Source organism: Lissotriton helveticus, chromosome 3_1 (genome assembly GCF_964261635.1).
Source record: "Lissotriton helveticus chromosome 3_1, aLisHel1.1, whole genome shotgun sequence".
NCBI classification, from domain to species: domain Eukaryota; kingdom Metazoa; phylum Chordata; class Amphibia; order Caudata; family Salamandridae; genus Lissotriton; species Lissotriton helveticus.
Window position 1 is genome coordinate 223,020,835 of NC_136061.1, and position 26,978 is coordinate 223,047,812.

The 26,978-nt window shown below is 45.3% G+C and overlaps 1 protein-coding gene across 5 annotated transcripts in view; it reads left to right on the plus strand.

Annotated features, from left to right (window-relative positions):
* DTX2 (deltex E3 ubiquitin ligase 2) overlaps positions 1-26,978 on the plus strand; it is a 755,107-nt gene that overhangs the window by 415,413 nt on the left and 312,716 nt on the right. For all 5 annotated transcript variants that reach the window (XM_078679655.1, XM_078679656.1, XM_078679654.1 and 2 more), the window contains exon 4: positions 18,996-19,054. In XM_078679655.1, the coding sequence (XP_078535781.1) occupies positions 18,996-19,054 (59 nt within the window). The remainder of the gene's footprint in view (positions 1-18,995; positions 19,055-26,978) is intronic.

Below are 26,978 nucleotides of genomic sequence, written 5' to 3' on the forward strand. Positions count from 1 at the left end.
CGCGTCCGCTATATGTCCGACACACGAAGCTGCGATCGGGCAGGCCGGATCTTGCACAAAGTAGACGTTAGGACTGGGCCGGTCCCGGAGCTGCGCCTTATGCGGGCATCTTGCCTCGCTGCCAGGCCACGCCCCCATGCAAATCAGTCTTGACCCTGCGTCCAATTGGAACAGTCAAGCCCAAACTGCCAGTCCAGGTCCTCCCTGGACTGGAAACAAGCATCCTAGGACCGGTTTCAGGCTTTTTAGCCCTCATCAGCCAGGATAGCTTGACTCCAGTGGCCTGGAGAGCACGGGACCCACGTCTGGGCATACCTGTCCAACTCGGGGTAACAAATGCAAAAACAACAATTGATGGACAGAATGGAGAACAATGTCGTACATTCACCCCAGTACAGAGATCTAGGCCTAAATCCATCATATTTTTGCTCACCATGCCATTCTAGTTTGGGCCCAGCCATATGCAAATCAGTCTTGCCCCTGCACCCAATGGGAACAGTCCAGCCCGAACTGCCAGGCCAGTTCCTCCCTGGACTGGAAACAAGCATCCTAGGACCGGTTTCGGTCTTTCCGCCCTCATCAGCCAGGATAGCTTGACTCCAGTGGCATGGAGAGCACTGGACCCACGTCTGAGCATACCAGTCCCACTCGGGGTGACAAATGCAAAAACAACAATTGATGGACGGAATGCAGAACCCAGGATGCTTGTTTCCGGTTCAGGGAAGACCTGGCTTGGCAGTTCGGGCTGGACTGTTCCCATGAGGCACAGGGTCAAGACTGATTTGCATATAGCTGGGTCTGAACTGAGGTGGCAAAGTGAGCTGAAGAATGATGATGGATTCAACCCAGGTCTGTGACTGGGGGTGAGTGTCTGAAAAGTTTCAGCACTCCGTCCACCATCTCCTTGTGTTTGCTTTGTTTGCCCTAAGTTGGCAGGGTATGCCAAGACTTGGGTCCCTTGCTCACTTTGCCACTGGATTCACGCTAGCCTGGCTGATGAAGGGTGTTACCCAGAAAACGGTCCCAGGATGCTTGTTTCCGGTCCAGGGACGACCTGGCTTGGCAGTACGGGCTGGACTGTTCCCATGATGCACAGGGTCAAGACTGATTTGCATATAGCTGGGTCTGAACTGAGGTGGCAAGGTGAGCTAAAGAATGATGGATTCAACCCAGATCTGTGACTGGGGGTGAGTGTCTGAAAAGTTTCAGCACTCCGTCCATCATCTCCTTGTGTTTGTTTTGTTCACCCTATATATAAAGCAGGTCTATCATCCTTTTTCTAAAAATTAACAATTTTAATCAAATGTATATTTCTATACTTACTTTAAAAAATACTTAATAAACATTTATTGAACTACATGACTGATTATTTTTATATCTTTTATTGAACTACATGACTGATTATTTTTATATCTTTTTTAAATTAAATTTTCGGAACAAAAATGTTGAAAATAAATAATCAGATGTCGGTGTGTGTGTGCATATATATATATATATATATGTATTTTATTTTTATTAAGAAAAACAAATGATACAAAATGTCTCTGTTCTACCATTTAACATTTTACACCTCAAAACATGCATTGATAATAACTCGAAAGAAAGACCTTGTACTTATACATCTTCAACACATAAAATGCAACCATAGAACCCTTGGTGGCACTGCAATTCCAGCTGTAGAGCAAAACCTCCAGTCTGGGAAATGGTTTTGAAAAATATGAAGAGTTCTCCTAGGGTCATGGCTTCAGTAATACAGGAGACTTACGTTTTTTTTCCTTGTGTTGGTGGGAGCAGCAGAACTCCCTACATCCACACCCCCTCAACAATAAAAGAACATTTTGGTGATGCCCGTCCCTTTCTGGGGACATCACCAAGAACAAAATCTATGTAATTGCCCCTTAACCCCCACGGGCATTCTGGTGTGCTCCTTGAAGGAGCAGTGAATAAAATGTGAGCAGCTCTGGCCACTTATGATTTACGTTTTGCATTTTTTTAATATATTTTTTCTGGGTGTCCCTAGGACACCCACTTTTTAAATGTTTTGCCATGGGGGAGCCGCTGGGTTGTGGGGGCACTGCGCAAGAAATAATTGTTAAATGACTTCCATGCATCAGAGTCATGTCTAAGTCATACACTTGGAGTCATACAAATATCAGGAAGCTCATTTGCAATATATTAAAACAAGACTCTGCACATTAGCCTAGGAGCTGTTTTTTCGGTTGTACGTTGTTTGGAGGCTTTTGTTACCAGCCTTTGCCAAACACAGATTGCCAGCCTTTGTGGTGGGCCCCTCCTACACGTAAAATCAGGAAAGCATAGTGAGTGACCTGGCCCAAGAGGGAACTGATGTCAGAGGCCCTACAAAATGAAACATGCAGTTAGATACACACCTCACACGGCGCCGGTCCAGCCACCTAGTCACCTTCTGAGCATTACTACCAGCAGGCACCTGATATCGTGGTGCGACACACAGGCTGGTAAATTTTACATATTTCAGCTGCAGATGGGAGTCCGATTGCGGTGGTTGTGCCGCTCCATTGCCATTGGCAGCATCGATACAGACTCTGCCAAGGCTGGCCAGGAGGCAGCAGGCACTGGCAAGATCAGGGCATGAACTGCTGTGGTCCACTGGAATAGGAGTTTACTGCCCGGTGGCCCCAGCCCGCCTCCAGAGTTCTCCAGGATGGACAGCGAGTTCCCCCACTCATAGGTAGCCATAGCCACGCCAGGATCACTAAGACAGGAGCCATATCACACACTATGCAGTTAGCGGGACACCTGGCAGTACCCGCATGCCTGTGTTATCTTATTAGCACAGCAGCTTAAATACACACCTCCCGCCCAGCATCCAATGAGCACCAAACAACTGGCAAATGCCTGAAGTAAGTGAGCGTGGACATGATGCAGACACACATTTATGATCTACCTCAGCCGGCTGGGCACTCAGCTGCTCCCACGGGCTGCTGCAGAATTCGATCTCCTTCAGCTCCTCCTGCGTGTTAATCCAGTATTGTATAGGCAAAATTAGCATTGCCGCCGACGACCGTGATACGTAGCAGGGCTATAGGGCTGCTCAGTGGGGCCATCCAGTGAAAGGCTGTCCAGGCAGCCTCTGCACCCTGTGTCACTCACTCCTCTCTGTCTTCCTTGGCAGCCTGGCTGCGGCAATTAATAATTGATTTGGTGGGCTCCGGGGAGCTGACAGCACGCGGGATGTGGCCCATGCACCTTGCGAGCTGCGGCAGGCAGCGCAATGCTGTGTGCCGCGCCATGATTGAATTTGGCGCCTCCCGCATCGCCAGCCCCTTACTAACCCAACTCCAGTCGAGTCCGACCCTGCCTCGTTTCCTGTTCCAGGGCGTGAGGTCACATTATCGACCCCCCCGCCCCACGGTGCCACAGAGCTGCTTGTAGCGCAATCCCCGCCTGGGTCTCCAGGCAGCAACCAGGCAGATTATAACATTGTAGCAGTTCACTAGTGAGCGCGCAATCTTTTAACTGTTTAGTGTTACGGTCTGAGCCTCGCAAGTGAAGTCTGCTGCGGTCCGGGCGCATGGCACAGAGGTGTCAGAGGCGCCATTTCAGTGCTGTCTGCTGAGTGGCAAAAAATGTGTGACAATGCATTTCAGTGCGGTGTTGGTATCCCTGCCCCCATGTCTTTTTTTGATTTTTTTTCCCCTGAGTCCTAAGATAGCTGCCACCACTTCCATGCTGAGATCTGTTCGCTCCACTGATCCTTCGCAGCATGAGATATAAAGATTTTTTTTAACCTTAATTTTTCCAAAACTTTTTTACAGGTTTAATCCAGAACACAAAATGCACCCTTTCTGGACGAAGATATAACTTTCTGCCAAAATTGGTGTAAATCCTTTCGGCGATTTGAGCTGTAGCTGTGTCTAAAGTTCCTGTGAAAAACTAATGGAGAAACCACGGGGCATATTTATGAGTTCTCTGCAAATCAACAGGGATGCGCCAGAACAAATGCATCACGCAAAACTACCCTTGCGTCACGACGGATGCGCCGGATTTACAATGCGGCGCGCCGTGGCGCAAAGGTAGGCAGATGCGTGACACATCTCGTGATGTAAGGGCGGCGCATCGCTGGAGTCATGCTCGGGTGTGCCCTATACTTAACGTGCTGCGTCTGCTTCAAGCAGGCGTAAGGAATTGACGTAGCAGCGTCGCACCAGTGCCTGCGTGAAATCTCGTAGATTTCACGCAGGCACTTTTGCGAGGCGCACCTGCCCCGGAACGCCCACCCTGCGCCGGAATGCCCACATGTGGCGCAGGGGGCATCTGCCTAGATGCATCACGTTGTAATGCCTTTACTAAGGAAGGAAACAAATGGTTCTCATTAATTTTTACACCTGTACAGATTTAGTAAAAAGTAAACCGTTGACACTAATTTCCGTTGTGCTTAGTTTCCTGACACCTAGGAGTCTCATAAGATTAATTCTTCAATATATAAAGCGTCTGTTTAATTATTACTTATGATTATTGGCAGCCTTTTGTCAACAATTAACATGTTTCTGTCAGAAACATTAACACTTTTAAATGAATGTTTAATAATTTGCTACGAAATTAACCTTTTTGGAAAGATGAAGGCTGGGCGTTGATATCATGGACAATTAGGAGTTAGGTGCTTTTCGGCCTTTGGGCGACCCTGCTGATGTTTAAAGGTGTAACACCGCGCTGGAAAAAATGTACCTGTACAGCAGTGTTCGAATGTGCCCTAAGAAGAGGCAACGTGCTCGGTTCTTTCTGGTGGCCACGGGGCTCCTTCTTGTCCAAAGGAGCTTTCCCAGGATGCACTGCCGCTCCTCGCGCCGCGGCCTGCAATCTTTTTCAGCCGGCGGTAGAGCCTACTCTGGTTGATCCCTCACACCTGAGTGAACGGCATCCCGACCGGATCTCTCAGCGGGTGCCTTGACGAGCTGTGAGCAACTTCGCGGGAAAACCTTGGAAAGAGACAAACATGAGGCGAACGCGTAGGAAAGTTCACAGGTCTCTATGGTCGTTGCACAAGAGATTCCTTTATGTATTTTAGTTGGAAAGCCTCACGTCGATGTTCTAGGTAGAAGTGTGTTCGTATCCTCATACAAAACAGTATGTTCTTATGAAATTGCTCTTGTATGTGTGTTTTCTTTTTAAATAGGTGCAAATCTGTTTGCCCCAATTTTCTCGCGCTCAGTTCGTCTCCTGACATTTTATCGGATGAAAAAATGATCTCCTGATAGGCTTTTGTTTTTTTTTTACCCCATAGCTGAGCTCTTAAAGGGTCAAAACCTGCCAGACTGCAGATTTATTGGGGGTATATTTCTAGCTTGCCTGGAAAGCATCTCAGCCCATTACTTTTCACTAGCTTTTTGCCTTATATTTCCTTGTTTTGTATTCAATGTTTTAATTTGTTTTAGCCCGTCCATATTCTGTTTGTCCCGCCCTTGTACAATACATAGGTTGTTTAACCCGCTCGGCGGCTGCTTCTGTGCTTCCACCAGCGTCAGTTTTTCGGGAAATATTTTTCTCTTTTTTTGTGAAGCGGCCCATGAGAGTACGTTTTCCTGCCGTCATCTCAGCCCTGTGCTTATCTCCCCACCTTGCCTCTTTCCTCTCACGCGTGCATTCGCTTGTCAACCGCGCGTCTTAATGGGCAGAGTGAGGGAGAATTGTAAACGGGTCATAATTTCTAATCATTTTTTGGTTCGCATACCTTCCTGTGCTTAAACCGAATACTCCTGACTGTGTGTGAAAGAAAGGTGAAATCTATAGAAAATAAATAAACTCGCTGAGGTACACATTATAACTATCCATTTGTTTTACAGTAATTGACATTAATCAGCGTAGCATGTTTGTAAAAGCGGTTGGTAGCGCCAAGGCGATTGGTTTGTTTTTAGTTGATGAAGTGTATATACAGCACAGGGGCAAAGGAAGGGTAAGCGGTTGGTTTCGGTTAAAAAAAGAGAAACCTACATTTTCGTTGTGGATCACTTACACGTAATTCCCGTACTCGTCTGTGATGCGCTTGCACAGTTTTCTCTTGGGAGATAACAGAATGTTTAGCAGCAGGTTGTGTTTTTTCATGGGAGATCGCAGCATGTTTAGCAGCATGTTGTGTTTTCTCATGGGAGATGGCAGCATGTTGTGTTGTCTCTTGGGAGATGGCAGCACGTTATGTTTTTTCATGGGACTTGGCTGCAAGTTGTGTTTTTTCATATGAGTTGGCTGCGTGTTGTGTTTTCTCATGGGAGTCGGCTGCATGTTTAGCAGCAGGTTGTGTTTTTTCATGGGATATCGCAGCATGTTTAGCAGCATGTTGTGTTTTCTCATGGGGGATGGCAGCATGTTGTGTTTTCTCATGGGAGATGGCAGCATGTTGTGTTTTCTCTTGGGAGATAGGAGCACATTGTGTTTTTTTTCATGGGACTTGGCTGCAAGTTGTTTTTTTCATATGAGTTGGCTGCGTGTTGGGTTTTCTCACGGGAGTCGGCTGCATGTTTGGTTTTCTCATGGGAGTCAGTTGCATGTTGGGTTTCCTCATGGGAGTCTGCTGCAGGTTTGGTGTTCTCATGGGAGATAGCACGTTGTGTTTTTTAATGCGATATAGCAGCACGTTTTGTAATGGGAGTTGGCAGCATGTTGGGTTTTCTCACGGGAGATAGCAGCAAGTTGTGCTTTCACAGGGGAGATAGCAAGTTGTGTCTCATCGGAGTCTGCTGCATGTTGGGTTTTTTCATGGGAGTTGCCTGCATGTTGGATTTTCTCATGAGAGTTGGCTGCATGTTGGATTTTCTTATGGGAGATAGCAGCATGTGTTTTCCAATGGGAGATAGCAGCGCAGTTGTCTCACATGGTGAAGCAGACGAGCTCATCTTAGTTGTTGTCTATCTCGGAATTCTGTGACCTTGTCTATGACTATACTGGCTGCTTTTTCGATCGCAGTATGTCACATGGTGAATCTATTAACAGCCTTACTCATTTGTTTTGGGTCTCTAACAGATATTGCACACATACTTTAAAACTGGCAGTGGTGCCTCGTTCTCTGTCCGTATAAAAGGCAGGGGAAACCCAATCAACCCTTGTAGGCTTGGGCGTTGAATGTTTAAAGTCACAGTGTGCTACAAGGGACTTATTTAAGAGCGGAGAGACTTAGTTGCGAGTCGTACATGCGTAACAAACTCCGGTGTAACAAAAGAGTATCACACTTTATTTTGAACTAGAGTTAATCAAAGGAAGGATAATAGAAGGGAACACACGGAGAAAGTTTATATTTATGAAAAAATTATTATTATTCTGTATTCAATGATGAAACAATGAATTCACATCTTGGGAGACAGGTACATAGAAATGAAATAAAGCAAAAAACTGAGAACAGAGGTATAGTTAATTAAACTCCTTCGGTTCACAGCACAAACATCAACTCCAAATTAGTGTAACAAACAACCAAACGTAGTTAATAAGTAGTGGTCGAATGTTGGTGACAACGCAACACTGTAGGAGATGATGGAGGTGTCGACGTTTCGGTCTAGTGTGCAATCGTCATGTAGACCATCATCAGGACTAAACATTTCATTGCAGAAAGAACTCCCTGAAATTTCAGAAGAATATGTAAAAAACCACAGATGAAGAGGGGAGGGTCGATCCCGCTTGCTGACTAAGGACGTTGTTCTTCGAGTGACCAAAAATACGAAGTGACGCTGCAATTCCAATCATTAATTGGTGGTTCCTCCCACAACGATATTTCGGTCCCCTACACCAGAATAATAGAACTGATTCAATCATCCATTGACCCTCCCCTCTTCATCTGTGGTTTTTTACATATTCTTCTGAAATTTCAGGGAGTTCTTTCTGCAATGAAACGTCGACACCTCCATCATCTCCTACAGTGTTGCGTTGTCACCAACATTCGACCACTACTTATTAACTACGTTTGGTTGTTTGTTACACTAATTTGGAGTTGATGTTTGTGCTGTGAACCGAAGGAGTTTAATTAACTATACCTCTGTTCTCAGTTTTTTGCTTTGTTTCATTTCTATGTACCTGTCTCCCAAGATGTGAATTCATTGTTTCATCATTGAATACAGAATAATAATTTTTTCATAAATATAAACTTTCTCCGTGTGTTCCCTTCTATCGTTCTCTGTCCGACTTCCAGGACTTAATACAGTGTGGGAGGGATTTGATTCTATTGGGTGTTGGTTCTTGATTTGGTCTTCCCTTCAAAATAAAAAAATACTGCCAGTTGCCACTTTATACCGAAACGTTGGTAATTTTCAGTTACCAGCTGATGGTAAGGGTTCAGTTTTAATGTTTTTTTTGCGGTGCCACAGTAATTGTGCATCACTGCAGCAATACTACATCAGATTAGCGAGTACACTACAAAAGTGGGCAGTAATTTTGTCACTCTTTGTTTTCACCTAACTTTTACTGAACGATTTGCACAGTGCATTGTTCTGCAACTCTTAACCACTTGGCTGCTATGCGTTTTCCCCCCCGGTGCTGGGATCCTCCATTTTCCATTATTCATGACGAGCTGGGCTCGTCATGAGCGTGCGAGGAGGCTACACCATGACGAGCCCAGCTCGTCATGAGCGTGGAAGGGGTTAAACAGAGCCCCTGTAAATCTCCACAGATGTGTCCTGACTGAACACCCATTTGTCTCCTCTTAGTATGCCACACTTTTTTGGAATTCCAGTATGTTGTTGTCGAAGGTATCAGAACTATGTACACCACGTTAAATGCCCTTCTTAAATCTCTATGCATGCCTACATTACAACTCTATTACAAATAACCTTGCAGCGAATAATAGGTCACAGACTTTAAGTAGACTGCCATGCAAATGAGAGAGAACTCAATTTTGAATCTGTACTTTCACCTGTCCACCCATATTCATCCACTCACTCCTTCAACCGCCTCAAATAAACCCAACCACCTCAAATAAACCCATCCAATCACCCATGTTTACCTACTCCCTCAACTTCCTATTCGTTGACTCTCACACGCACAAAATGCCCCACATGCACAATCTCTTCAGTCAGTTAACAAGCCCTTCAATTGAAAGACAGGGTTTGGCTTTGCCAGTGCTTGTTTTCTTTGATTGTGATACTTGAATTACTCGGTTTATAATGTGCCCCCCAAAAATCCAAGTTCTAGAAAGCCAGTGAAAAAACATACATGCTACTTGCACACGGGACAGTGTGTAGCTGTAGTGTCTTCCTTTGAGTATTGAGGGATTGTTTGAATACAGTGCTTACCCACTTTTCGCCTGTATTGAATTCACATGTAAGCTTGTTAATGTTTTAGGGTATTTTCAGTTCCTCTTTTTCTGTTTACAAAAATTGTGTCTCCTGATTTGTCAAGAGGAAAGGCTATAAATATATTTTTCTTTTCGAGCCCCTCACTTTGCTTAACATTAATACCCAATTTGCACCAAAGCCCTGAAGAGCTAGGCAATCAAGATTATACATCTATTTATAAAACTCATGAACTGTTCATCTATGAATCATGGCTTATGGATTATACATCTGTATATAATGGTGCTAGTATGGTATGAAGTCCCCATATTTACTGTCTGTAGCAGTTACCGTGGCAAAATGACAAGATGCTGAATCCTTTTGCGGTTCACACAGATGTTCTCCTCGTTCATCTACACAAATCCAATAGTCCAGAATTGCCTTAGGCTTGTGACCATTCTGAAGAGAGAGTTGCTTGACTAGCATGCTTCCTTTGTTGAATGTGAATCCATAACGTAAGATGAGACAGATTCCTAGTCAAAGCTGTAGCTTAAGCTCGAGGCCTTAAAGTCTTTACATAATTTCAAGAGATCTTTCCACATTTTAAAATATGCTGCAAGGGCATCCTATATTGTCTAACCTTGGAGTTTTAACACACCTCTTCTATCTGCATGAAGGGATAGACAGGAGGTTTGATGTGATGGATCACACTAGCCTGGCTGGTTGATAGTTGGAATGCCTTGCTTAAGTAGACAGGAGTTCTGCTCTCTGAGGTTTACTAACTTTAATTGGGAGCTGCTGTAAAGCTCTTAGCGCGTGGTGTGACGGTGTCATCTGAGCTGTTTGGTGTAGTTCTGATTCCTTAGCGGTTGACAGCTTGGTGTGTAAAGCATTACAGTATTCCAGCTCCATAAGATCAAATGTGATTTTGTGGCAGAATTGCAAGAGGTGTGGGACCCCTCGGAGTAGTGATAGCTGATGGAATACATACTTGCAGATTTGTTTTAGTGAGGGTAAAATGATAAGCTACTGTCAAACACTGCCCCCAGATTGCAAACCGTTTGCACAGGCACCCCAGTTGAATGAGGCAGAGAGAATGAGAGGGTTAATGGGTCCAGAGGGGTGTTGGTGCAGAGGTCTCAGGATCTGAAATGGGCCATTGGGCTTGATCTTAGTGCAAGAGTCTGACGCATGGAGGGTAGCAGAGACCTAGGTATCAGGATCACAGTTTAGAGATTGAAGCTAGTGCTGATGTTAATCTAGGAGGATGTGTGGCACAGGTTGGGGGCTGGATCACCAGGCTGCAAGTTTAGGAGGCAATTGGGGCCTGGGCATGGCATCCTGAGGTAGAAGGGTAACAAGAAGATTTTCCCATGGTTCCTGGTGTCCCAATAGTAAAAACACTTATAACTGAGGCTGCTGTGCTTACTTTTTCCATTTTATGTCAGAGGTCAGCATACAACTTATTTTTGACTACTAGCACTTATCCCCATTGAGATTTATCAGCTCAGGTAGTTGGCACTGTATTGTTTGTTTGCCACAGGATAGCAAGGCTTCTCTGTTTTTGGATTTAAAAAAAAGTTATATTCATACACTAGCTATACTGCAGCTTGCTGGCTAATGCTATTTAAAGAAATCTCACAGCTTGACAGTCTTCTGAAAACGCCTTTTTGAGTACATTGAGCAGATACCGGCAGTAGGACAGGCTCTGTTCACCGCTGCAACCAATTAGAAACCAGCTCACTTGTTGAGAATTTATGCTCAATGATGAGGCCCATTGTGTGTGCTATATGTGAACCTAAAGCAGAGATTTCTGTTTTAGACTCTGAGGCCTCCTGAAAAGTCATCTCTTAGGAGTTTGGTGTTGGGCCTGAGGAAACTCGCAAACAAGGTTCTACATGTGTTTTTTTTTCTAGCTGATAGTTATATTTTTTTACTCTTCGGGGTCTTTGCTGGGTTTCCAGTGAAGTTTGGTCCTTGTCTCCACTGACAACGCCAGAGATCATTTATTTCCCAATATTTATGGGTCTGCTAATTGGTCATGGAAGTTTTGGAATTCGTCCTGGCTACAACATTGTGAGAAAAGCAGTTTATTATATGGTGTGGTTGGGCAACCTCACTGTGTAATAAACTCACAGACCCGTCTTGGGTCCAGTAATGCTCCTTTGCAAAACCTTAGGTCAACCCTCATTAGCTGTGGCTTGGAGCAGGTAGGCTTTGTCAAAGGAACAATTGCAAAGCATTTAGAAGTACCAAAACAGTTGAATAAGAAAAGAAACATGACAGAGAAAATCTGACACCAATTTATAAAAATTGCTCTTATTTTTATTTCTTTTTAGACACCAAAAATAACAATCTACCAGAGGGTTCTGAAGATATACATTATTAAGCAAATAATAAATCACTGCTTTTCAGTCAAATTGCAAACGAGCATTTGCAACTACTGCAGTTAGTAGTTACTAGGCAAACTTTTGAAGACTTTTGTAAAGTTGTGTTTGGCTACTCCGGTCCACTTTGGGGGACCAATTACGCCAGGGAGCAAGTTACAAGGGGTAAATGAGGCTTGGCAGGACAGTTACCTTGCAGGCAAAGCAGTCGCCTGTCCAGTTTCACGCTTTAGGGCGAACCACCATAAATATCAATGGCGTGGTCTTGATGCAAGGGATAGAGATTGCTGAAGATGCTGCGAATGCTGATCCAGTGACAGGGGTCTTCCTGGGGCCACCCCTTGTTCAACTAACACAGTGGGGCGACTTTAAACACATAGGTCAGTCTCTTGAATTCCGGTTGAAGTTCAGCCAAAAAGCAGTTGCCACTGGTCTCCAGTTACAGCGAAACCAGTGGTTCCCTTTAACGGAGGCTAGTGGCCTTGAGCAACCAAACTGTACTTCAACAACCCTCCTGGGTCCAGCAGACTCGGGAGCAACTTTTGGGTGTTGAGACTGTCTCCCAAGCTTCACTTCAGCAGTCAATGACGGTCAAGCGGTAGGGGTTATCAACTCTCCAAGAGTTCAAGTTCAAGGATTTATATAGCGCACTACTCACCCGGAGGGTCTCAAGGCGCTTGGGGATGGGTTCATTATTTATCGAATAGCCAGGTTTTAAGTTCCTTTCTGAAGGAGATGTGGTTCTGTGTGAGGCGGAGGTGGGTGGGGAGTGAGTTCCAGGTCTTGGCCGCCAAGTAGGAGAAGGATCTGCCTCCCATGGTGGATCTTTGGATACGCGGAACTGCGGCGAGGCCTTGATTGGAGGATCTTAGTTGGCGGGTGGGTGTGTAGAAGGATAGTCGAGAGTTGAGGCAATCGGGCCCTAGTTTGTAGAGGGCCTTGTGTGCGTGGGTGAGGAGACGGAATGTTATTCTCTTGTTGACGGGGAGCCAGTGGAGGTCTTTCAGGTGGCCAGTAATGTGATTTTGGCGAGGGATGTCCAAGATGAGTCTCGCAGATGCGTTTTGGATGCGTTGGAGTTTTTCTGTAATTTGGCTGTAATTCCGGCATAGAGGGTGTTTCCGTAGTCCAGTCGACTCGTGACTAGTGCGTGGGTGACAGCCCTTCTTGTCTCGGAAGGGATCCAACGGAAGATTTTTTTGAGCATACGAAGTACGTTGAAGCAGGAGGATGAGACGGCGTTGACTTGTCTGGTCATCGAGAGTGAGGAATCTAGGATGAAGCCCAGGTTGCGTGCGTGATCTGTGGGTGCTGTGCCCAGAGCTGAAGGCCACCATGAGTCGTCCCAGGCAGAGGGGGATGATCCTAGGATGAGCACCTCCGTTTTGTCTGAGTTAAGTTTTAGGCGGCTGTTTTTCATCCATTCGGCTACTTCTTTCATGCCTTCGTGGAGGTTGGTTTTGGCGGAGTTAGGGTCTTTGGTGAGGGAAAGAATCAGCTGGGTGTCGTCAGCGTAGGAGATGATGTTAAGGTTGTGATGACGCGCGATGGATGCGAGTGGGCTCATGTAAACGTTGAAGAGGGTGGGACTGAGTGATGATCCTTGTGGTACACCGCAAATGACTTCGGTAGCCTCTGATTTGAATGGCGGAAGTCTTACTCTCTGGGTTCTTCCGGCGAGGAACGAGATGATCCAGTCCAGTGCTTTTCCTTGTATTCGGATGTTGTTGAGGCGTTGTATGAGGGTGCTATGACAGACTGTGTCGAAGGCGGCGGAGAGGTCGAGTAGAATGAGGGCCACTGTTTCTCCGTTGTCCAGTAGTGTTCGGATATCGTCTGTGGCTGCGATGAGGGCGGTTTCGGTGCTGTGTTTGGCTCGAAAGCCGTTCTGTGAGGAATCGAGGGAGTTGTTGGATTCGAGGAAGGCGGGGAGTTGGCTATTGACGGCTTTCTCGATGACTTTTGCCGGGAAAGGGAGGAGGGATATTGGGCGGTAGTTTTTGAGTTCAGAGGGGTCTGCTGTGGGTTTCTTCAGGAGGGCGCTGACTTCGGCATGTTTCCAGCTTTCTGGGAAGGTAGCAGAGTTGAAGGAGCAGTTGATAACATCACGGAGATGGGGTGCGATGATGGAGTCTGCTTTGTTGAAGATGTGGTGGGGACATGGGTCGGTTGGCGAGCCAGAGTGGATGGAGTTAATTAGGCGGATGGTGTTTTCGGTGGTGATTGGGTTCCAGGCGCTGAGAGTGTTAGAGGGCGGTTTAGGTTCTGAGGGGGATAGGGGGGATTGTTCGTTGGAACTGTTTTCGAAGCTGTTATGTATGTCGGCAATTTTGTTGTAGAAGGAGGATAACGAATCGCAGAGGTCTTGGGAGGGAGTGATGTCGTTTGAGGTTGCGGTGGGGTTGGTAAATTCTTTGACGATGTTGAATAGTTCCTTGCTGTTATGGGCATTGTTGTCTAGTCGATTCTTGAGTGCTGATTTCTTGGTGGATCGAATCAGCTGGTGGAGTTTGCGGGTGGCTGTCTTGAAGGTGGTCATGTTTTCGGCGGTTGGGTTTTTTCTCCATGTTTTCTCGAGAGTACGGCATAGTTTCTTGGATTTCTTAAGGTCATCGTTGAACCAGGGGGCCTTTTTGCAGTCTTCTTTGGTGTGATTGTTTTTCAAGGGTGCTAATTCGTCCGCGCTGTGAGTGATCCATTGTTTGAATTTGATGGCAGCTTGGTTTGGGTCCGATGAGAGGGCGGGTGGTTTTTGGTTGAACGATGTTAGGAGTTGGTCGGTGGTGATTTTGTCCCATTTTCTTCGGGGAATAGGTTGTGGGGGGTGTTGGGTCGAGGTTGTTTTGTAGCTGAAGTGAACACAACTGTGGTCCATCCAGTGGAGAGCTGTGGTGCTATTAAAGGAGATGTGTTAGCTGGAAGTGAAGATTGGGTCTAGCGTATGCCCGGCTACATGGGTGGGGGTGTCAACAAGTTGTTTGAGTCCGAGATTGGCCAGGTTGTCCAGAAGGGTGGTGGTGTTGCTGTCGTTTTTCTTTTCTGTGTGGAAGTTGAGGTCTCCTAGTATAATATAGTTCTCGGAGGCGAGAGCATGAGGACTGATGAAGTCAGTGATGTCCTCGGTGAATTGTTTACGTGTTCCTGGAGGCCTGTAGAGGAGGGTGCCTCTGAGTGTGGTTCTGGGGTCCGTGTGGATCTGGAAGTGGAGGTGTTCGGCGGTGGTAAGGTTATCGTCAGAGCTGGTCGTGATTTTGATGGTGTTCTTATGGACGATGGCGATAACTCCTCCAGTCTGAATGGAGCGGTCTTTTCGGATGATCTTGTAATTGTCCGGGATGGCTATGGCGATGTCGGGTGTTGATGATGCATTCATCCATGTTTCAGTGAGGAAGGCGACGTCTGGTGATATGGTGTCGAGTAGATCCCAGAGTTCGGTGGCGTGTCTATGGACCGAGCGGGTATTCAGCAGGATGCACTTCAGGTGTTTAGAGTCGGAGTTGTGTTTGGGGTTAGTGGATGTGGTAAGGGTCTTGACGCAGGTATATTTGCAGGAGTGGCAGGTGAAAGGCCCGTGTGTACGTCCCGGGGCAAGTAAGTAGCATTGGGGTGTGCGTCCGGGGTTAAGGGCTAGGAGGGTGGCTGCGTCATACTTAATGCGGTCGGGGTGCGGTTTGCGGGGGCCAGGGGGTATGGCGCTGGGCGCGGTCCAGGCGCGGACGGGCGAAGACGGGCTTACCTTTGGCGCACCTTCGGCGCGCAAGGGGCGCGTTCGCTGCGCGTAAAGGCATCTGTCATATGTGGATAGTGGGAGGGGGAGGGGCGAGGGAGGAGCAGCAGGGAGGCGGGAGGCGGGGTGGAGAGTCGGGGAGGGAAGGCAGGACAACAACAACAATCTTCGCAAAATGGCAGTAAGCCAACAGCGATCCGGGTTGGGGGCACAGAGAGTGAGAAGGAACGCAGTAAAGATAAAGATACAATCAGGCACAGTGAATATCAGGCACAGTTCAATTAATGCAGGCAGCAGCAATAGAGGAGCGTTGCAGCGCGTTATGGGACACTAGCGCTATGCAAATTAGATTAAAGCGCACGAGGGTGAATAATAAATAAATAAATATAGATAAATAGATAAATATATATATTATGCTTCTTAGCTGTGGTGGTCTACAGGTAACGATACCCGTCTGGCGTGTAGTTAGGGAGCAGCGTGGAGAGGAGCGACCGCTTCTGAGAGTTCAGGACGGTCACAGAGAGCTGTCGGGAGAGTGGAGCCTGACGATCTGTGGGAGGGAGGAGCAGCAGGGAGGCGGGAGGTGGGGTGGAGAATCGGGGAGGGAAGGCAGGACAACAACAACAATCTTCGCAAAATGGCAGTAAGCCAACAGAGATCCGGGTTGGGGGCACAGAGAGTGAGAAGGAACGCAGTAAAGATAAAGATACAATCAGGCACAGTGAATATCAGGCACAGTTCAATTAATGCAGGCAGCAGCAATAGAGGAGCGTTGCAGCGCGTTATGGGACACTAGCGCTATGCAAATTAGATTAAAGCGCACGAGGGTGAATAATAAATAAATATAGATAAATAGATAAATATATATATTATGCTTCTTAGCTGTGGTGGTCTACAGGTAACGATACCCGTCTGGCGTGTAGTTAGGGAGCAGCGTGGAGAGGAGCGATCTCTTCTGAGAGTTCAGGACGGTCACTGACAGCAACTGACTCTTAGAGTTGCTGCTACTGTCTGGCTTTTGGGATAATATTTCCTCGAGGATGCACCACCAGCCCTGTCCTCTCCTTGCTAGCCCGAGTATTGTTGTGTAGTTCCTAATCATACATAGATCTGCTTGTTTAGTTAACATAAACTAAGGGATTGGTGTCCAGACGGATTCCAGACACCCCCAAAGGATATGTTAGCCTTTAGAACAGATAGCTCACATTGCCACCATAAGCTCCCTATTCTTACCAAGGTGAGAATAGTTTCTGACAACTATCGACCTTGACAACCCTTGATCCTTCAGGGATCGTGGAAACCGGACATCACTTTTCTCTCAGTCAAACATGCTCACTTAATCTCAGAGAGATACACAGAATAAACAATGGGGGCGTTTTCAATAAGCATTTATTGAGCCATGTTCTTTCTAGTATAAAATGTTTGCTGCGACAATCATTAGACAGAAACAGATAAATTAGCTTACAAGCACCGACATATAAGGTAGAATTCTACCATGGTGCTAAAACAGTAAATACATGGCAGTAATAGAGCGTACTGCTACGATGCAAACCCTATCTAAATGTACCCAAGTGTCCCTAGCATGTATGTGGGTGTAAAGCCAAGAATCCCCTAGGGAAGAGCCGACCCCATTTCCTGATGGGACAGAACGAAGGACCTCGAGTCGGACACCCCGCAAGGGATGTCCGCCACTGCATGCTGGAGTTTCTGTGTGCAGGGACTTCAGCATCGCGTGTCCACGTGGAAGCTTCTCCTCTGGTTGCCCAATGAAAATGTGATTCTGTTATACCCGAAAAGTACCCTCGGGGGTTTTACCTAGATGTGCAATTGTACTGTGGGTCTGTTGTTCAAGGATGACAATTGGGGTGACATTTGTGCAGAGTTATTATACAGAAGATGGTAATACTGCTGTGCATGTCCTAGGCAGAGGATTAAGATATGATACTAAGAATCCTCATGCATAATAAGTGAGGCTAGTTTTCAAAGAAAACCACATGACATTTATTCGGTACATAATTAGGTAAAAGGTCAGTGCCAGAATCGCTATGTAGAGCAAGGTAGGACAAATGTAGGTAAAGGGTTGTGCAGCTACCTAGGCCTATATTGGGACACATAACAGTATCACCAGGGGTAGTCCAGTCTTTTGTGCAGCCTCTTATTGCCAGCTCCATGGAACAGTTAGGCAATCCTCCTTCAGACCTCTCTCCAATGCGGATATGATCTGAGGTCTGGGTGTTACCTTGATGCCCAGGGATTGCCTTCAGGTGATGTGACGACTACTAGCCAATGGGCTACTGGGTTCTCTCCTGCCTGATGACGCCTGCCATAATAGTGTGGCATCAGGCTATTCCATAGTGCAATATTCTTCCCCCTCCCAAGATGGCAGATCCCTCTCTCTTGGTTTGTCGAGTTTGGTAGCCAATTATAGATATGTGTCTATCTGAGAGAAAACTGGTTTAGCAACTGTTTCCCCCTTTCTGACCCGAAACCAACCAGTTTTACCACAACAAAAGAGAGCCTCTAATACGTGTCCACCATTTGCCCTTCAAAGGCGTTTCCCTTTGAAGCTCGCCTTTTCGACTCACGCCATGTTTGATCTTTCAAAGAGGTAACACCTCTTCCTCCGTATTCCCTTTGTGTTCCGTCCTGAATGTTGTTCAAACCTTCCCCCAGGAAGGCAAAAACTGTCTTATGGCCAGCAACTGTAAACAGTCAGTGTAAAATTTGGGTAATAGAGTAGCAACTTTCCAAAGATGTCATTTTCTTAAAAGTTGCACTAAATTCGACCTGGGCATTAAGTCTAGTTTAGTGTCACAATTTTGTTGATACCTTGAAGTGCCAACTTTAGTTGTCCCTCTCAGAATTACAGCTGAGTTGTCAGCTTTGAACTCTGTACTCGTTAGTGGGGCTACTAGCCTTTCGACATCAAAAATGACAGTTTGTGATATGTCTATTATATATATATATATATATCTATATATCCCAATATATTAAAATGTCTATATCTATAGATCTGTATATATTAGTCAGTAGTTTAAATGGCAAAGTCGAGTTGATAGTTGAAAAAAAGTCCCTCAATGGCAGGCTGGAAATCTTGCTTTGTCATTCTCGTGGTGGCACAATAAATGCTACAGTCCCTGAAGGACACTTAAGCTTACAGGCCCCGGTACCATGTACAAGGGCCTGTTAAACTTGTTTCAATTTTAGGTGAGCTAACCATTGGGGTAATCCTGAAAAAAGAGGCATTTTCTCAAAAGTCAAGATTCCTGTTCTGATTGTGATGGTGAGTTACAAGGCAGCAGATCAGGTACCTCCTGGTCCAAAAATATGGATAGTTGTCCCTTTTGATTTTAATAGAGCAGTCCTTGATGAAATAGTAAGGGAATCATTTGTCACTATTAACCCTCTTGCCAACCGGTTTTGAATTTTGTAGATTTGAATTCACATGGTGGCAGTGGGGTCACACATTGTGGAAGAACAGACACATTTACCAAATAAGTGCAATATTTTCTTTATAAACCAATGCCAATGGAAAGGTGGATGTCTTCTTGTTTAGGATTTTTATTTTTACAGTGACAGATCTTTTCTTTCATGTCCTTAAATGTAATGACATTAAAGTGCGTTACATGTTTTCGTTTTCTTTTTTTCCAGTGTGCAGACCATACCAGTACAGATGCACAGACCTAGTAAGATCAAGCAAGCAATTGCAGGTAAGACATTCCAAATATGTCTTCAGAAAATGTACTTTTTAAAATATCATGGTGTGCGGTGGAATCTTTGAATCGTTTCCAAATAAAGCACGACCCATTATTGCTACGGAGTGCTTCCTTTTTCTTCCCACACAGGTCTAAGTTCACATTGTAGGAGCCAAGTCCTTTGTAGTATCTTGTTTTAAGTGGCCTACTCTTGAGGATGGTGGGCGAACCTTTCATAAGTACTTTCGAAGACCAGCACATTCAAAATGAGACTGAAAACTACATCATTCATAACAGCCAAATATTATAATATGGTTAGATACTTCCATCAAGGTGTTCTGGTAAGCTCTGAAGCCGAAGACCAAGTTGGTTGTGAATGTCACCAGAATCCTGAGACGGCAGTTTAAGACCATATTACACGTTATGTCTTAAGTATTTTTTTTATTTGATACCTTTTTGGGGGGGGGGGGGGGGGGTAGTGTGCTTGAAAAAGCTGTTCTCTTCAAGGTGTAGATTACAGTGCTCACTGATTAGAGTTAAAATGCTTATATTTACCTTCCATGTATAAATTGCCAATAAAACAATAACAATGTTGAGGGCCGCTGTATTCATGTGACTGGGCTATGTTGGTAGTCGTTACTGGCGCCACCCGCCGAGTTAGCTGAAGTTATCCAGGTGGCACATTAGGAGACCAGAGTTTACCTTGATGAAAAATTCCTGTCCTGGTCCAGAAATTTGCCTTCAGTTATTCAGACCTGAATCTGAAGACCTAACCATGTCTGATGAGGATAATGGCTGTCCGAAGTTGAAGAATGCCAAGTCGACAATCCTTTTCCTCCTTAACCACAGTGTGTTAAGCTACAGGAACATTCAAATTAATTTTCTCCTCCTTAAGAGCCAAAGTATAACATTTTGACAATATTGCAATCAGCTTCTTATGTTGCCAAGCCTTTTCTCCCTTGTAATCTGACTCTAGCGGAACCAGTTTTCGCTGCCAGAGAAACGTTTGGGGAGGCAGGAAGGACATCACATGCATCCTTCAATTTGAAGCTGATAGCGGCGGACTGATGTGCCATCCAGCTGATCCAGAAAGGCAACGCCCTTCCTGTCCCTCCCATCCTCCTCCTGCCAGGACATGTTCTCCGGCCTATGCCTCGTTTCTGGAGGAAGAGGTCCTTGCTCTGCTGAATAAGGGGGCCCATAGAGATTGTGCCTTTGGAAGAAAGGGGCACAGGAATCTACTCTCCTTACTGATCAGTCTCCAAGAAGGACTGAGGTCTGAGGCTCATCCAGGATCTCTGCCTTCTAAACTTGTTTACTTAGCAGAACAACTTCCAAGATGCGGTTTCTGAGACGCATTCTGCTGGCCCTGAATCCACTGGATTGGTTTGTGTCCTGGGACCTCCAGAACTCTGCTTCCATCGAACACTTCACAGGAGTTACCGGAGGTGTTTCAGCCTTGTCTTCTTGCCCAAGGTGATTTCAACATTCACCTGGCCCTGTTACACATCTGACTTTTATTTTCTCCCACTCATTCCCCTAAGGAGCAGGAAAGACTGGGAATGGATCCCAGAAATGTAGTCTCATACTACATAGATGACATGGGACAGAACAGTGAATGACCTGCTCTTTGTGGGCTCTGTTGGAGCCAAGAAAGGCGATGACCAAAAACACCATTTTAGATTGGTTCATCATATGTTTCATTACCTGCTATACCTTGGCCAAGAGAAACCCTCAAAAGTAAATTTCTGCCTACTCCACTAGGAAAATAACTGATTCTAAGGCTCTCACCAGAGGAATTCCAGCAGTTGTCATGTACCTGGTGACCACCTGCTTACTTCAATTGCCTTGGTTCCTCAGTTAATTGGCTCCACTGATTCCTACCTCTTAGTAGATATTCTTTTGAGACTGTCTTGATCTGAGGAATCCCAACAGAATTAAAAGATACCTTCCCATGGTAACAATATTTTTGGAGGATACTATCAAAGTGGAAAGACACTTGGGTACCACGTAGAAGTCTAACTCATGCTTAAGAAAAATAGCAATTTTTTTCAAGAACACTGGTCCTTGGGTGAATTGTAGAAAGAACAAATGACCATATAGACATTAATTCGGTACTATAGACTTTCAACGTCGTTTGTTTTTTATATAATTCACCTAAGGACCGGTGTTCTTGAAAATAATTAATACCCATGGTCCTGGGTTACTCTTTGGGTTCCCTTGTTTGTTTAAAATAAGAAAAATAGCCAGCAAGCATTAAAAATAAGATTGAAAGCAAAAATAGAATTGTAATGGACCATTTGACCCCTGGTCAGTTGGAGCATGTTGTGGGCTTTCGAACAAACTCACGGACACTAGTAATCGGGGTAAGGTCAGTTTTATTAATTTGTAAGAGCGCTTCTTCTGAATCGTCTTTCGATAGTAGGGGAGAGGCGTGTCTGGTTCTTCTGACAGTCGATCTAGACGCTTCGCCGCTCCTGGTCTTCGGTATTCCCGGGGTCTTCTGGGACTTGTTGGCCGCTTCTCCTCGTTTTGTCGCCCCGTCCCATCCAGCGTACCAGGGAAGAAAGAAAGTGTAGTTAGGCTGGGGCCGTGGATTGTGCACAGGGAAGGGAGTGAGGAACACACATGTCTCTACTCGACCCAGGTTCAAGTGAAGTGTTTGTGAGGGTAGGGTTTTTACTCTAGAAGATGGCCGGGGATTCAGGGTGGCTTACCCACCTACGACCCGCCCAACCCACAAAGCATGACCGTACCTGCTCAAGCCACACTTCCCTTGAAGTGTGGCAGGGCGAAGCGCCTCTAGGGTGGCCTCCTGGCTTGTCGCGGAAGTCTCGTCCCGGTCTCTGCTTTTCCCCGTTCTTCTCCTCGGCTCCAAGCTTCGGGGCATCCTCGTCTCCTTGTCCTGCCTCCTCTGCTTCCCGCTGTTCTCCACTCGCCTCCTCCTTCCTCCGCTGTTCTCCACTCGCCTCCTCCTTCCTCCGCTGTTCTCCACTTGCCTCCTCCTCTCCGTCCTCTCGCCAGTCCTCTTCGCTCGCTCCGTACTCCCACTCCTCTCCGTCCTCACACTCCTCTCCGTCCTCACGCCAGTCACTTCCGCTACCTCCGGGTGTAAAACACACCTGCAGGTTCTCGGGGCAGGGTTTTACCTCGGACGGGAGGGCGTGGTCAGGGACTAATTCCGCCCAGTTAAAGAAACAGGGTTCCGCCGCTGCCTCCGGTCCGGGGTTGTACGCAGCATTCGGTGTCTTCCAGGTCTCGGTGTGCTGTTTAAAGAGAGGGGACACCGGTAAGCCTGGCGGGTCCGGGTCCCCCTCGTTACACCTGTAAAGCTAAAATCCATACATTCAGTGCTACATTCATATACTTTTGCTCAATGCAAAGAACCTGTGTTTAAATGCCACTACAGATAGGCACTAATGAGCTGATGCCTACGCTCTTCTCTTGGGAAGAATGTAAGATCTTGACTCTCGTCACAGGAAGCAAGGGTAAAACGCTAACCGTACCAGTTTCTGCAGTTCTCACTTTGTTTTACCAACTTCCTAAAGAGGCTGCGCTGACTAGAATAGATGAGTCTGAAATGTGTATTGCACAACACGTAATAACAATCAGTGTGCTTTTAAATTGTGTAAAATAATAAGGCTTTTGTCTACTTTAAGCAAGTGTATTAATGAAATCGCAATTGTTAATAGAAACGACATGGTGCACGAAAAATTTGCATTCTCTCTTTCTCTCCTTATTCATTATGAGCTGAAAACGTGCAATTCAATAGCCTGATGAAATAATTTGTTTATTCAAAACATGATTATTACTGTAAAAATAACTTCTATCTCTAGTTCAAAAATCTTTATTTCCCAATTTCCAAATATTTCAGTTAATCAACACCGGATGCCACTCGCTGAAGTCTAAGCCACTTTGAATCTCATGTAATTTCCTCATGCTGCTCTTAAAATGATTTGTCTGCAAATGGATACTGATGGAGGTGTTTGGAAGATGCGTGCAACATTCTCCACCGTACTCTGGCAAACTCCCTGTCCGCCGTTTGGTTGAGGGGATATATTCATGGGCTAATCTTTTCTGTAAGAGCTTTGTTTTCTGGGCATCCATCTGATCGTAAATCAGATTTAGAGAACTTGTTCTCTGGCACACTTTGTTTATTCTGGGCACTTACCGGCCTCCACGCTGTCCTGACCTCCACCGGGACCGGCGCTCCAGCTCTGTCGCCGGACTACCATCTCCAACATCCCGTTCGCGGCGAGGACGCTGCCGACACTGCAAGCACGTGCCAGGAGGTGCTTAAAGGGGCGCTCGGATCCTCGTCCCGTGGGACGCGTGCGGGAGAAGCCCGGGACAAGGGCGGGCCTTCTTAGACCGTCAGAAGCCGAAGGAGGCCGGACTGGGCCATCCCTCTTGATTTCCTTTATTCCCAACTGTGAACGAGGTACACATGGTGAGAGTCCTTGTTGTTACTAGTTGAAAGGTAATTGCGTTGTGAACTCGCTTATTGATTAAACTCCTTGCTGACTTATCTTGGTTATAAACTGTCCCTGTGCCACTGACTTGTGTTTTAGTGGTAGCCAATCCGCCTGTATCCAAGACTAATTCATTGGGACATTGGATCCATCGGCTAAGTAACTATGAGTAAACTGAAGGGTCCGGCTGGCATGCTTGACGATTTCATTATAAGAGCAGAAACAGTCTTATGTCACTAATGGCCCAGAAAAGGTTATCCCTTGATCCATCTAACCTTCCAACCTATAAGCAGCCCAGTATATTTCTGCCGGCCACAACCTTGCTCCTGAATGAGGGCAGTTGTGTTCAAACTTCTGCACATAATTTGAACAAACCTGAGAGAGAGCAAAGCCAGTCTAAGGAAGGACCCTTGAGTACTAATGAACTGGGGGTAACTGTGATCTCTATAAGATTACGAACCCAGAAAACACTAGGAACAACAAAAGATTCAACCAAGAATCTGTCGAGGGAGAAACGAACTGTTGATAAAAAAGGGAAATCTAGTGTAAGCAAAGGAATTGGTAATGTACTGGAACAAGAAGGGATGCGGTCTAGAACAATTGGGGTACAAACTGATCCTGATTTGTATATAAACGAGGGTAAACAGAAAGAGGGGGTGGGAGGAGAAGATTGAACAGTGGTGGACATTTAAAAAAAAAAGCCTTAGATGCAATACAGATTGAAATAAATGAAACTATGGATAGTAAAATGAAGGTTTTTGATAGTAAGATCAACCGGTTAAATTCTTCCATCGCTCAGTTGCATACTATGATCAAAGATGGTAGCAGAACAATTGAAGAAGGGGCTTGTTTAGTAACAGATTTGAGGTCATTATGTAAAGTAATAGAGAAAATTGGTAATGAAGAACAAACCCCGAATCAATTAAATCAACCAAGACCTGACCTAGGACACATTGTTAAACCAGGGAGTAGCCTAGAGGGAATGGGGGACAGTGTGCCCCATAGTAAGACTGCTGCTCGATTTGAAAATAAACCAATTATTTGGGAGAGCATAACGAAAGGACAGCAATATATAGTCCAATGGGTACTGATCGGATTCCCAATCCCGATGTTTAAATCTGCCCCCAGCAACATGTCCCTACGTTTTAGTACTAGCGGGTGTGCCAGTCCTGAAAAGACATCAGAAGGAATCTTGGCACAACCTTAGAAATAAAGTGGTAGACTGGCTTTGTAAGTACAGAAGTTTAACATTCACAAGGTGAACGAAATTTTGATGGTGTGTAGGGTAGGATGGATGGGGACTTCACCAAAGGACATACAAGGAGATTGTATTGTCATAAACTTTAGGTATCCTCGCACTGTGCATAAGCTACTGAAAGCACAAGAGAAGACGTTACCCCAGAGTCCTAGAATCTTTGCCCTACCTATAGGTTACTTTTACAAGCCAGTTGAAATCACGTCAAACCAGAATTCTGGTAATTTTTTAATTCCTGAAACTCCCAATAGCTTGCAAGAATTAATTTCTCTGGAAGAGGTAGATTGACTGCAATCGATAATTGAAATGGTAAAGGAAATTCAAGCAGTACCTATAGTAAATGAATTAGAGGGAAAAATAATGTACATAATTATTGTAAAGAAATATCAGTAAGGGATGAGAAATGTGTATGTGAAATTATATCCCCTGTACCAGAAATAATAGAATTCAGTGAGAGTACGCAGGCTATGGGAGATAGTTACACAGAGAATGTGCCAAGAGGTGGGTGCCTGAGGACTATTTGCCCAAATCATATTGCAGGATTAAAATTGATATCATGGAACATAGCAGGTTTAAGCAGGAATGTTAGTGACCCAGAATGGAATGATTATATTCAAAAGAGTGATATTTGTATTTTGCAGGAGACCTGGGCTATAAAGACACCACATAGGGTTGGTTTTAAAACTTTTTATACAGCTGCAGTTTCATCTGTGAGAGGAAGGCCCTCTGGGGGCCTGGTAATATGGGTCAAAGTGACCCTTAACATTCGTGTCACCCAAATAGCTATCGATTCATTAGACATTCTTGGAATTAGAATAGTAACAGAAAATAGAAGGACCATACACTTATATAATATTTACAATAGACCATGCCCAGCCCACGTAGTCTCCAATAATAGAAAAAATGGACTTAATTCTAAATGCTCTTGATGCGAATATAAGCATTATAATAGGTGGTGATTTTAATTGTAATTACAAACCTATTTCAGGGCTTGGAGAAATGTTATATGAGGAAGATAGTGCTAACAAGATCCCTACAGTAAATAATAGTAAGATGGTTCCATGTACTAAATTAGCACTGCAAATTACGAGAGTAATGGTGGGGCACGGCCTGAGAGCATGTATTCATATGCTATGGATTTTGAGATCATACCAAGAATAAAAGTGATCACCGTCCGCTTAAGCTTTTGTTTGAGAGTGGGTTATCGTAGCCCAACCGTGACTGAAAGTATGACTCACATTAGTGTGGACGATATTATAATTGGCAATAATCGTTCAGTTAAGTGGGCATATATGTTGGAGCATGATGAATTACTGGCAAATGTTTATAGTACTTTTGTGAAAATCTTTGGTTCATACGAGATTGTACTAGGCGAAGGTAAAACATTCCTAGACCTGCACAAGGTTTTTTTTAAAGAACTCATACCATTGGTAAAAAATAAAAAAAAATCGGTACAAATGGAAATCCCCAGGTGGTAGGGAAATCTTGGTATAATAAGGAATGTCGTACTGCAAAGGCCGAATTAGTTCATGCAATTAAAAACAAAAATATGTTGGAAGTTAAGGAGGCTAGGCTAAAATACAAGAAAACTCAAGGGAAGGCAAAAGCCGCATGGGACGAAGAGGTTTGGTCTATTATGGTAGCCGCTGCAAAGAATGGCGACCAAATGCTATTTTGGAAAACAGTGGCCAAAGGAAACAAAAGATTCTCGCAGCCGAGAATTGAGGATTTCATCCTTGCTGGCATTTTCGCCGTACCTGGAGACTTGCTGTTTGCCCTGTCCGACCTGGAGCCTGATTTGAGAGGAGCCTGAGCCTGACATCGCTGTAACTGCCGGGGCAGGGACTGCGAGACCCAGGGTGCTTTGCGCAGCATTATCCAGCGCACCTGGTGTCTCTTCCCCGCCCCCAGCTCCCCTGCGTCCATAAACGGCTCGCGGCCCCCGCTTCGCGGGCGGCGCTCGCAGCCGAGAATTGAGGATTTCATCCCTGCTGGCATTTTCGCCATCCCCTTTCTATTTTAGTATTACTTTTGTTTCCCTTTCTACTCTTTAGGTAAAATGGTGGTGACTAAAGGAAACAAAACTAAGGCCCCGGGTAGCGTGGGCAAATTGCTTGGTCCTATGGATGATTTCATAACCAAGGCAAATACATTCATAGACCAAAGCATTTCATTGATAGAAGAAAGGGTATCCCTAGATTTAGCATTTGCC